The sequence below is a fragment of the Rhinatrema bivittatum genome, chromosome 3 (assembly GCF_901001135.1).
Source record: "Rhinatrema bivittatum chromosome 3, aRhiBiv1.1, whole genome shotgun sequence".
NCBI lineage: Eukaryota > Metazoa > Chordata > Amphibia > Gymnophiona > Rhinatrematidae > Rhinatrema > Rhinatrema bivittatum.
In genome coordinates, this window is record NC_042617.1 from 415722177 (window position 1) to 415735496 (window position 13320).

The 13320-nt window shown below is 43.4% G+C and overlaps 1 protein-coding gene across 1 annotated transcript in view; it reads left to right on the forward strand.

Annotated features, from left to right (window-relative positions):
* The window catches only part of GCLC (glutamate-cysteine ligase catalytic subunit), a 189302-nt gene that overhangs the window by 66711 nt on the left and 109271 nt on the right, over positions 1-13320 (forward strand). Inside the window, exons 5-6 of the mRNA XM_029595713.1 lie at positions 9682-9740; positions 9863-9999. Of these exons, the coding sequence (XP_029451573.1) occupies positions 9682-9740; positions 9863-9999 (196 nt within the window). The remainder of the gene's footprint in view (positions 1-9681; positions 9741-9862; positions 10000-13320) is intronic.

Genomic DNA, 13320 nt, shown 5'->3' on the forward strand with positions numbered 1-13320 from the left:
TTTATTTTTAAAGATAATCCAATGGTACACAATCAGCCAGTGAAGCTCCATTAGGACCAGAGTGATATGGTGTTACCTACTTTTACCAGATATCAAACGAGCAGTTGCATTTTGCAGAATCTCAGGCATACTTATTATGAATATTCTGAAAATCTGACAGGCTAGGTATGTCCCAAGGACTGGGTTGAGAGCCACTGGCTTATAAGGTAAGGTAATAGTAGAGCTTGTGAAACTACTTCAACTTAGAAATGCAATATATATACCTTGTAATGAGCCTTTTGCATCATGTCAGTCAAGACCCTTGTCTCCTGTGTCAATCCAAATGTCCCTATCTGGATACCAGGAAACTGAATCAATGCAAATTTCTTATGCATGACCTGACTAGCTTCTGTTATATAGTGAGATGTCACGCGTTAACCAGTTCCATGGTGGATAGGAACTAGCATACACCAATACATATAAAGGAGTTTTCTGGTCTTAGCTCCATTGTAATGCATGCTTAGCTTTGAAACCATGGATTTTAACCTTTTCTACTACATGCTCAGTATAATTATTTCCATATTGATGTAGTTGATCAGCCTTCTCATTCATGGGTGCACTCCCTTGCTTATACTATGGGTTCTGCTCCAGCTCTGACCAGATGTAGCCACAGTGGGGTTTGTATCCTTTGAACTATCTCTGGAGGGCAAAACCGGTGTATCATCTGAATGCACAACCCAGCTTTCAAGAAGCTATCTCCTTTAGAGAACCTTGAGGGTTCTAAAACTGGCATGCTTCATTCAATGTACATGACTTGGCAGTTAGAGGTGCAGTGGCCAGTTAATGTCTGCACACATGGTTGCAAATATATTGCTTCTGGCAAGGGGTTTGTTTCCACCTCTGATGTGAAATACACTGGGAAGAGCTTTAGAGGTATGACAGCCTTAAGGTCAGAGACTTGTTACTTTTGTTCCATCTAACACCCATTGAAGGTCTTATGGGACAGTTTTTTTTTTTTTCCCAGGAAAATTTCCTATAGTAGAACACTTTACCCGTTGTCTTTCCCAGAAAGACAAAGGTCAAAGATTCTAAACCAGGCAATTGGTCTAATGACAGCACATGAACAAGTTGTTCCTATGTAAGGTTAACATAAGCTCTGCTTCTATGGAGGGGCTGACAAGTCCTCATTGTACATGTAATTGCATATGTGGACTTGCAGTATTTAAAAACTGAAATGTCGTATGTGTAGTGGGTGAAAAGTCTTTCTCACTACAGACATGGAGATACATGGTAACCCTATTTCTGTGAGATGTCACATAAAATTGGTCTAATTTAATATAAGGTCAGTGGTTTCAGGCCTCTCATAGCCTCCAGGATTACATCAAATTATATTTCAGTTTGAGGTTCACCTTTCAAATTATAGATGTTAAGAGTTTGACAGATATAAATTGGGCTAAGGAGCTTTTCACCTGGAACTTCTGCTTTCTCTAAAAATCTAGATGCTATATTTTCTGGAGATGAGGACTGCATGCACTGTAGTCCTTCATAAATCAGAAAACTAGTGGTAAGGAAAAGCACTACAAGTGGGGGAAAAAAAAGATACAAAAAGGTGCATTCATATACAACATCAAATGTTTCATAAACCATAGTTTTATCAACAGTCCAGTTCTTTCTTAGTCCTTCATAAATTATAAAGCAAGCTATTTCTATAATTTCTGAACCTTTTTTTGGGTCAAACTTCATCAGAATTTGTATATTCAAGATTGGTGCATCTATGTAGCCTTTAGGTATCATGTTCTTGGTCGACGAGCAAGCATGAATTAGCCATGATACATAGGTGATGTCGTCTGGTGCTGATATGGACCCAGCTCTCGAAGCTCAGTAAAGATGTTGAGCATATGTGGGAGTTCCCATATGAATGCTCTGCCTCTTGAGCCTCTCGGGCGTTTTTGTTCAAGCTATCACACGAACATCTCGCTCTCTCTCAATTAGGTTTGGGGGGGGGTTATTTTTGTATTTTTGTTTTGTTGTTTTTTTTTAATCTTAGTGCTGCAGCTTACTGCCTTGTTGCTTCAGTTTTCTACTGCTGCCTCGAAAGTCCCACAAACAGAACTTTTTAAAAATTCTACAAAAAGAGTATGGAAAAGCCTAAAACAGAGAAACCTACAACCAATGGGAGCCCATTTATCTTAGCTAGTGAAGAATTTATTTGCCTCCTTAAGCCCTGAAGACCAGACAAGGAGATTAGAACTTTTTCTGTCCAAGATGGAGTAAATTTTCCTACTTAATGGGGCCAGCTAAAGTCCCACACTGGTGTGTACCTCTTCTCAAGAGCTTCCAGCGTTGGCACTAAATCCTTGGCATGAGGTAGTAGAATTTTCTCCAGGAGAGTCTTTTCATGAATTGGAAGGGAAGAAATGGGATTAATTCATGCCAAAGTTCTACCAGACATCTCCCCCTTTAGACTACTGGAGATATCATAATCCTCAGTCACTCTCATCTTTAGGGGTCATGGCTTAATGTTCCCATGTGGTTGGGAGAAGAGGAAGATTCCACAAGGATTCCTTAAGATTTCCTTTTGGACTTTCCTCAGCATACCTCACCTTCAGAGAAACTCTGCTACTCCCAAGTTCTTGGATAATCTGGAAAAGACACTGTCCATCAATGAATACTATGTATAATTCTGGTCGCCACATCTCAAAAAAGATATAGTTGCAATGGAGAAGGTACAGAGAAAGGTAACCAAAATGATAAATGGGATGGAACCAGCTCCCCTATGAGGAAAGGCTGAAGAGGATAGGGCTGTTAAGCTTGGAGAAGAGATGGCTGAGGGGGGGATATGATAGATGTCTTTAAAATAATGAGGTCTTGAATGAGTAGATGTGAATCTGTTATTTACACTTTCAAATAATAGGACTAGGGGGCACTCCATAAAGTTAGCAAGTACCTCATTTAAGAAAATGTATCACTCAGCGCACAATTAAGCTCTGGAATTTGTTGCCAGAGGATGTGGTTAGTGTAGCTGGGTTTAAAAAAAGGTTTGGATAAGTTCTTGGCGAAGTCCATTAACTGCTATTAATCAAGTTGACTTAGGGAATTGCCTCTGCTATTATTGGCAACAGTAGCATGGGATCTTCTTAGTGTTTGGGTATTTGCCAGGTTCTTGTGGCCTGGTTTGGTCTCTGTTGGAAACAGGATGCTGGACTTGATGGACCCTTGGTCTGACCCAGCATGGCAACTTCTTATGTTAGGGAGATAAAGGATCTAAGAACATGTTTTCTGGCTTCACTTCCTTTGATCTCCAACATACTCTGCAGCTGTCCTGGTTTACAAACATCTCAAGGACTTGCAGATGAGTATGTGGCATACTCTGATATGGTGCCTTCTAGTGGCCTGGAAACTGGATCTAAAATAGTCCAGGCCTCTTCATAGTTTGGTATGGTCCAGCTGCTGTAGCACTCCTTGGTGGTGGAATCAAATTGAAATGTTCTAAATGCACTCGTTATCACATCAAGATGCCTTCTGGGATTGAGCCAAAAGCATTTGGACACTTCTGAGGAAGTGTCTTTCAGGGATCTATGTAAAGTGCCTGGATTGCAGCCCTCCAGCTCTAGACTGTGCAATATTTTCACAAATATACACAAAAGCTAAATTCTTTGAGGAGAACTGTTGGATCCAGAGCAGGGGCAATTCCATTGAACAATAAAGGAATGTGAGTAGTTCATCTGTTCTGCTTACAAAGTTTTTGATGTAGCAACCAGGAATTTGGTTGCTTCTTTAGGACTGCCATAGAGAGCCATGGTCACCTTCGACACCATCAGAGCCACACTCTGTGCCATGGAGACTATCGGGCTTGTTTGCAAGTGATGCGGTTTGTGGCTGCTGTCAACTATGTGGAGCACCATCTCTGGCAGAGGGCACCGGGATCACCATTGAACACCTGGTCACCCTCTGTTTTCAACCTCTGGGGGTGTGGGAGTTCTGAGAGCTCTTGAGCACCATGGAAGCCTTTGGCCTATAAGGGCTTCAGACCTGGGGCGGCTGCAGTGCTGTTGAGTGCCAAGGTTGCCATCAATCAAGGCATCCAGGGTGTCCCAAGGCCTGGTGCCCTCAAGGCACTGACTAGCCCCCTTGGTGTCCAGGAGGGGCATCTGGGTGTGCCATTGATGACGTAAGACTGTCACTTGCCGAAGGCACAGATGCTCTCGGGTATCTGGAGTTGCTGTACAGCACCAAATGTGCTGGGGTCACAAGGCATTGGAGGCCCCTGTGGGGCTTTGAGCACCATTGGTGCTGCCGGGTGCCAGAGTTGCTGTCTATGCTATCTGCCATGGGCACTGGCATGGACACAGTTGCATACAAAGCATCAACTTCCTCAGGCACATTTCTGAGCTGAGGGGAACAGTTGAATGTCAACCATCATCAGTTTCTTTGGGCACTGAGGCAGCATGTCATTTCTGTGGGGCATCCAGTGGCACATCAGTGCAGCAGGGCCTCCAGCTTTGGGCACTGTGGGCATCATTGGTACCATCAGACTATAGACTCCTTCAGGCACCAGTTTCAATCGGTACAATCAACCCTCTGACATTTTTGACCTGCAGAGTTTGTCATTAGCACCTTTGGGCATTGTGTACACCATGGGTGCTGCCAGTCTGTCATTATCTGCAGGTGCCATCAATGGTGCTGCATGCTTGGTGCTTGTGGTGCAGTCAAGTACCATCAGAGCCCTGGGCATGGCATCATTAATACCATTGAAGTGATCCATCAATGGTGAGCGCAGAGGGCACTACTGGCACTGGGGGCACCATTGCCACTGTGGGCATTGGTGGACACTGTCTGATGCTGTATTGCACCATGAGCAATGTCAATTACCATGGCTTTCCCTTCTGCTGTTATGTGACAGGGTGGTGAACCATTCCCAACCCCAATTCAAGGGCTGTGATTAGCCTCTTCGAGTGTTGGGTACCATGGAGGCAATGCTGCCCGCCACCATGGACGGCCATAATCTGAACCCCAGTGGCACTGGGGGGTGCTGTCATCACACTGTACATGCTGACTCCATTAGGAGTTAGTGCTTCATGTGTGGTTAGGTATGGCAGGTGTTGTCTACTCCTCCAAGTGCCCTAGGTGCTGGCGGGCGGTATCCTCTGTTGGGGCTGTGCACAGCCATGCCAGAGGATAACTGGCCTGCAGTCATCGTGTCAAGATATCCACTTCCTCGTTTATTTTGCACCTTTGGGTACGATGGAACCCTACTGAGGACACTATCACATAGTCTTGGGAGTGATTGCAGGCAGTGTGCAGCCACCACCTCTAACAGGTGGTGCTTGGTCCCTGATGTGCTGTGGGATTCTACCCATGAGCACTGCAAAGGGGTGCAGATGTGTACCGCCATTCACAAGATGGGGTACTGATGGGGCACATTCACTGATGGGGGCACCTTATATGCACCTCCAGCCAAGTCACTGCTCAAGAAACGAGCATTCTCGACTGCCAGCCCCTCTCACTGGAATACTCTCCCCACGGACCTTCGTCTAGAAACTTGTTGTCGAACGTTCAAAAAGAAGCTCAAAACTTGGCTTTTCACAAAGGCATTCACTTAAAGGTCTCCGATTCACGCTTTTCTTACTCCACGCCAGATATATGATGCCGTAACCATAATTTCGCCAGTTAATTGGACTAAAATATGCACCCTAGCTTAAGGCTTTCGTTAATCCGAGCTTGACTGTTATTTACTATGTGTTTTTTTGTAATAATTTTAAATCGTTCTCACCTTTTCTATAATCTTACAAGTTAGCCCTGTTATTTGCCCTGTTATTTGTAACCTCTTGTTCGATGTAATTTCCAACTTTGGTTCTATGTAAACAGACGTGATGTGTACCAGTACATGTACATCGGTATATAAAAGCCTTTAAATACTGCTGCATGAATACGGGTCATCACATTTTTTAAAGCAAAGGGCTCCAGTTACCCTCTAGTATGGGGTGTATGTGTTTCCCTGGTGGTGAGCACAACAGGTTGTACGCCACAGTCACAAGACTGACCTAAGACTGCGTTCTTGGTTGAACCACTAAGGGTGTGGATACCAGAAGGGGAGTATAGGGAGTCTTTCCCTTCCATAGAAGAGGTGTATGTCTTTCAACTTCCCATGTTAGATTACATTGAATCCCCTTAGGGGAGAAGCCTCTGGGTTTCTGACCCTTGCAGGTCTGTTGCCAAGCTGGAGCCTAGATTCTTTTGAATCTGTGTTCTTCCTTGCAAGTCAGGACCTACGAGTGTTGGGGGGACTGAAGCAGTGGTAGTTGACTGTTCTTGTTGGTCTATGGACTAGTGTGGTAGCCTACCCCGTTTGACAGGATGATGGCAGATTTGGTCTCTTATGAATCTCCGTGATCAGCAAAGGTAATCCAATCTCTCTTGGAGAGTAGGAAGGTGTTTTGGGATCGGGAGGCCCTGATTTCTGTTGCTTTTCTGACCCTTCAGAAAAGGGACACATGACTGGGTTTCCAGAGGTGACCCTTATGAATTTCTCCTTGGATGCCCAGTTGTCCATCCCTACAAGGAGTGGCCCCCGTTGACTCTTTTCTAGGTCATCATAAGGTGCAGCAGGTCTACTTAAGGGAGTTATTCCAAATTCAGTCTCCTGTCGTACCCAGGTTCTCCCCCTTGTCTGAAGCTCCCTGGTGAAGATTAGGGGTTTCTTTTGTGCAGGAATCACCTTTTTGATACCTGCTGGATACAATGTGCGGTTTCGCAAATGACCACTCTTGCCAGTCATTCTTGCATGTGGGACCCTACCTCAGTGAGAAGGGTTCTGGTTTGGGTACTTGCCAGGTTCTTATGGCCTGGATTGGCCACTGTTGGAAACAGGATGCTGGGCTTGATGGACCCTTGGTCTGACCCAGTATATCTTGTTCTTATGGTCCATTTACATGGGCCAGGTATGCCGTTCAATCTCACTATATCCTTAGCTGTGTGAGTTAGGGGATGAGGGACCCTGCAACAGAGATACTACTCTACTTGTGGCAATTTGAGAGCTATTACACCCACCCCCCCTTAGGGTTAACCCTGTCTGTGGGCAGGGAGGGTCCTGGTTCATGTAACCATTGTTACACATTACTTGGGGAAAGTATATGTAATCATGGCCTGGGATATTGATACCTAGGCCAAGTTGTTGGGAAGTTTTTTCCGAGATCAAACCGACCCTGTCCTAGTACCCCTGGATTGTCTGATCTGTAAAGAAATCCTGTTTGTACATGGGTTTGCACTTGCAGCATCCCTATTTTCTGTCTCTTGGATTTCTTCCCCAGGAGGTTCACTCTCTGTTTCTGCTTTTCCTATAAATCTGAGAGTTCTACCTTGGGGGGGGGGGGGGGGCGACTCTACTGGAATCAGCAGTGAGTTGTTTGGGTTGATAAATACAGCCTTGTGACTTTTATCCCTGCAGCCCCCAGGGTCTGCCTCCTTGTGTTCTTTGCTTCTTTGATTTTCTGTTCAAAATGTTGGCGGGGGGGGGGGAAAGCTAGGGCACTCATATATTAGGGTGTAGCTGCCCTTTCCCCTGGTTGGTGTGGTTTTTTTTTTTTGTTTGGTTTGTGTTTTTGTTTGGTTTTTTTTTTTTGGCAAGTATTGCCTTTTAGCTTTTCATATTTCACTGACCAAAGTGCCTCCCTACTCACCTGAGCTATCCTGATGACAGGTTGGATAGGCTTATCCTTGTCGGGCTGAGTATGGGTGAGTTTTGGGCTAGCGATCTCATTTCAGGGCTTGCCTTTCATCCCCTGGCACTCTTGACTCCCGGCTGCTGTTGCTGCTGCTTACAAATGTTGCTTGGGTTTTTCTGCCCGTTTTGCCTATCAGCCAATCATTGGGCGTGCTACTGCAAATGCATTCTGTCCTTCTGATGCTAGTGGCCTGCAGTTTTTCTGGAAGGCTTTCTGGCCCCAGTTGATTTTTCAGTTGTCTTGTGACACTGGAAGAAACTGTGCAGTCTTTGTCCAAGAGTTCTTCTCTTGGTTGAATCTCTAGGCCTTTTCCTGTATCCAGGAGGATCTAGATCAGGGGTGGGCAGTTCTGATCCTCGAGGGCCACAAACCAGTCTGGTTTTCAGGATATCCCTAACTAATATGTATGAGAGAGAGATGCATGCACTCTGCCTCAGTTGTATACAAATCTGTCATGCATATTCATTAGGATATCCTAAAACCTCGACAGGTTTGTGGCCTTCAAGGACTGGAATTGCCCACCCCTGATGTAGATCTACTTTTCTTGTCAGGGTTTGCTTATCCAAAACCTGATTTGTAATTATCCCATGAAGCAAAGTTTGCTTCTCACCAGACTTTGCATCACACCCCTGCCTTAGGCACCTCTTCTATGCATCAGTATTTGTCTGTTTATTCTTTGCTTTTCTTTTGTAGAACCCAACTTTTTTCCTGCCTAGGCCAGTTTTTGGGTTGACTCTCTCACAGGCAAATGAGAGAGAGGGTGGTGCCTTCAGGACTTTGGGGTACCCTGCTGAGTCCTGTGCAGGCAGCCTATAGCTTAGGAGTCACCCATGTGTGAGGACTACCATCCTGTTTGTCCTCAGAGAAAGCAGAGTTACTTACTTGTAACATGTTCTGAGGACAGTAGGATGTCAAACCTCCCCTTGGAGTTGGTTTCTCTATGTATTAGCTATATCATGGACTAAGGGACTCTGCCAGGGGGGTGGGGGCAGGGTGATAACTACAGCTGCACATGCTCAGTAGGGCATATTTGAAAGCTCTAGAATCTTTGAGATCAAAGTTCCAGATTGTGCTCCATCTAGTGTCACCCATGTGTGAGGTCTGTCATCCTGCTGTTCTCTGAGAGCTCCTGTTTACAGGTAAGCCACCCTGCCAAGGGACTAGATAAATGAAAGAATAAGAAATAGGATGATTGGTAGAGTAACTACCCATAGAAAAAAATAATTTATTTGGATCTTTTCAAAATGATTTTGTTAATCGCCCATCTTAGGGCTCTAGGTGATATACAGCAGACTTATAAAATACATAACAAGAACAAATAGAGAAAAACAATTATATAACAATTATACATAACGTTTGGAGGGAAAGAACCTAGCACCAAACACGAAAGATACTTGATATTCATCTGTGACCTGCAATATTACCTATATACACATCTCTGGTCAGGATCCATTAAGACAGTACTTGGTCTCCACTTTAAGCCACAAATAGTGTGAAGGAAGTAAAAATGTACTCTTAAGGAAAGGGGAGATATGATACAAATATTCAAGTGTCTAACGGTTTTCAAAAGGTAGCATTTTCCTTAGAATGAAATACTTGAGGTCAAAAGGATCCTTGTGGGAAACTGAAGGGGAGGAAGTTCCAAGAGAATGTTAATACTTTTTTCACTGGGAAGGGCATGGACACCTGAAACAGACTTCAGTGCATTTAGTGGAGATGGTAGCAAAACAGTGGTAGAATTCAAGCATGTATGGGACATACAAAAGAACCTTAGCATATATAGTGAGATCACAGATGTATAGACTTGAGACCAAAGGACAGGCATAAATGGACAACCTGGGTGGACCAAAGAGCCATTAACTGCTAATCATATCTGGGCTTTCTATACCATATTAAAGAGCAAACGTTAATGGAGAAGTCAGAATACACATCAAGCAAGAAGATAATTTGAGCTAAGCACATTGTTTTTGTATTCTAGTACCTTAACCAGAAATATTCGACACAGAAGAGGAGAGAAAGTAGCAATAAATGCACCAAGTGAGTTAAATTTCTATTCTTGATATGGGTGGAGGAAGGGGGGATGCTATCCTTGTCAAACTAGTAATAAATTTGTTGGATCCTTTAATTTGGATGGAGCTTTTTTTTTTTTTCTCTTGCAGTATTTAAAGACGTGAATACACCATCTCCATTTATAGAGAAATTTCCTAGTAGTAATGGCGACGGAGGAAAAGCAGCCAAACCAGATCATATATATATGGATGCCATGGGTTTTGGTATGGGTAACTGCTGTCTTCAGGTAAAACTGATAGAACCACAATTTTTTTTTTGTTTTGAAATGGGGATCCTGCTTTTATGTAAGCATTATTCTGTTGCCTTGAGTACTGAATCATAATGTCCAGAACACTTTCAGAATATCAGTTATGTGATGCTTGAGTGTAAACCTAAGCAGGTGTGGTCCAGATCTTGTAGTAATCTCTAAAATTTAGGCAACAGGATGGATGCAAATACTGTTCCCACCAGCCAGCAGGAGGAACCTAAGTAGCATCTCATTTCTGGTGCTGCTGATTAGATCTCAGAACTTTGAACTATAATCACTAGAAAAGAGACAGGAGGGCAATATGTTGGGCCACATTTTGTTTGCTGGTTGAGGAGGGGTGAGTGGATCAGAACAGGCATTGGGTGAGTCCATTGGGACAGAGAGCCAGTGGCAAAATCCCATAGGCACCAGAAGATACACTTCTTGGGAACGGACACTTTTTTTTTTTTTTTTTCCCTAGCTCTCATACCATCATGTTGAGGATGGTTTCAAGGAAACTTTAAAATATTACTTTACTGAGAGGATGGTAAAAAGCCTGGGATAGCCTACCAGCTTAAGTGGTAAAAACAGATATTTTGCCAGAATATAGGAATGTTTAAGATAGAAAGGGCAGTGGTAGAAACAGGGTTGGAAGATTGCAGATTGGCACAAAGCCTATTCTCACTAAGATGAGACACAACAGGTAAAGTAAGTATGACATAGAATCATAATAGGCTGCAGCAGGGCAGTGTGCTACACCTTCCCAAAATAACAAACCGCCTACATATCCCCAAAACTACTGGGTTGATGCTGTCAGTTTGCATAGGTACTTTCCAATAAGGACCTTGGGGCCTAGCCCCATTACATAACAAAATTAAAATTTTGAATTTTTACCCTTCCCTTCAAAATAATGTTCCAGGCAGCTTGTAGAATTATTAATTCAGGTACAATATGCCCTTCCCCCTAAGAGCTTACAATTTGGGTACCTGAGGCAACAGAAGATAGTGATTTGCCCAAGGTCACAAGGAATGTTAGTTTTGGAAGTTGGATTTGAACCCTGTTTTCTCTTATTTTCAGCCTGCTACTGTAACTATTAGGCCACTGCTATTTCTTTTAATTTTGGTGGCTATTTCAATTACAATGCTAAGTGGTAAGGCCTAGGTGGAAAGGAGAACTGGGTGTTAAATATGGAAACTTATATGCCTATCTAACATATAGAAATGACAGAAAAAGACCAATCAGCCCATCCAGTCTGCCCATAAGCTCCCACACTTTCCAATACTTATCTGTTTCACGACCACCAAGTTTAGGGCCCTAACAGTTGGTAACTGTTTGATTCGAGTTTCCTGCCACCCCCTGCCGTTGATGCAGAGAGTAATGTTGGAGTTGCATCCAAGATGAAGCATAAGGCTTAATGGTTAAGGGTAGTAACTGCCGCATCAAGCAAGTTACTTAGATACTTGTTTACCCAGACTGCACAGATCAATGCCTTGTTGGATGTTGTCTGAATGTAAATCCTCTTTTTTTTTTTTTCCCCCCACCCCTTGCCGTTGAAGCAGAGAGCAATGTTGGAGTTGCATTAACCGTGTGAAGGCTTATAGAGTAAGGGTAGTAATCACCAGGTAGTAGCCACCATTCCAGGAAGCCACCCCCATGGCTCTTCTCTTCATTCCCATCCTCTAGCCTTTATGGATCCACAATGTTTAAGCCATGCCACTTTGAAATTCTTCACAGTTTGTCTTCATCACTTCCTCCAGAAGGGAATTCCAGGCTTCCACCACCCTCTCTGTGAAGAAATACTTCTTGACATTGGTTCTGAGTCTTCCTCCCTGGAGTTTCAAATCAAGACCCCTAGTTCTACAGATTTTATTTTTTTTTCCCCACCCAGCGGAAAAGGTTTGACTATGGATCATTAAAACCTTTCACTCCTGCTTTCACTCCTGCTCCTCATATCCTCCAAGTTATACAGGTTTAGGTGGTTCAATCTCTCGAGTCCTTTTATGAAGACCATCCACTTTTTTGGTCACCCTTCTCTGGACCGCCTCCATCCTGTGTCTGTCCCTTTGGAGATACGGTTTCCAGAACTGAACACAGTACTCCAGGTGAGGCCTCACCAAGGTCCTTTACAAGGGGATCATCACTTCCTCTCTATGCAGCCCAGCATTCTTTTGGCTTTAGCTGTCGCCTTGTCACATTTTCATTGACTTCAGATCGTTAGACACTATCATCCCAAGGTCTCTCTCCTGCTCTGTGCACATTAGCCCTTCACCCCCCATCAAATACAGTTCTTTCGGATTTCCATACCCAATATTTATTTATTTACTTTTAATTTTTATATACCGAAGTTCTAGTAGGGACTACAAATCACTCCGGTTTACATAAAACGAAGAACTGCTCAACAGATAGCGGAGCTTTACATGGAACCGTATAACATATGGAACAGTATAACTGGTTGACAATTTAACATAGTGCTAAATAAAGTGATAATATTTTAACTGGTAATAAATAAAGAAATATAATATTTTATATAAGAAGTATAACTATTTAACATATGCATGACTCTACACTTCTTGGCATTGAATCTCACCACCGCTCTTCTCCAATCACTCGGCACCAATCCTTTTTCTAGGGATCTATTGAACAGGTCATGCAGTGGACCCGCCAGTGCATCTCTGAGCTCCCTCAGTATCCTGGGATGAACCTAATCAGGCCCCATGGCTTTGTCCACTTTCAGTTTTCCTAGCTCTTCCCATACCTTCTCTTCTGTAAACGGAGTTTCATCTACTCCACTCCACTCTAGTTTCTTGTTAACTAGAGATGGTCCTTCTCCAGGGTCCTCTTTAGTGAACACAGAACTGAAGTATTCATTTAATATTTCTGCCATTTCTTAGTCTCTCTCCACACATTGCTCCTTTCAATTTCACTATACCTCTCTGGACTTTACTCCTTTCTCTGTATCTGAAAAACGTTTTGTCACCTCGCTTTACCTCTTTGGCAATCCTTTCTTCCGCTTGACTTTTTGCTTTCTTGATTACTTTCTTAGTCTCCCTCAGTTCCACCAAATATTCTTCCTTGTGATCCTCCATTTGGGATCCTTTATATTTCTTGAACGCTGTGCTTTTAGCTTTTATTTTATCAGCCACCTCCTTTGAGAACCAGATAGGTTTCATTTTTCTCTTGCTTTTCTTTACGTTTCTAACATATAGATTAGTTGCCTTGGTAATTGCTCCTTTTAGTTTGGCCCACTGTTCCACATCTGTTTCTCCCAGCCTTCTATTTCTTCCTCCAGGTAATTCCCCATTTCAACAAAGTCCGTGTTTT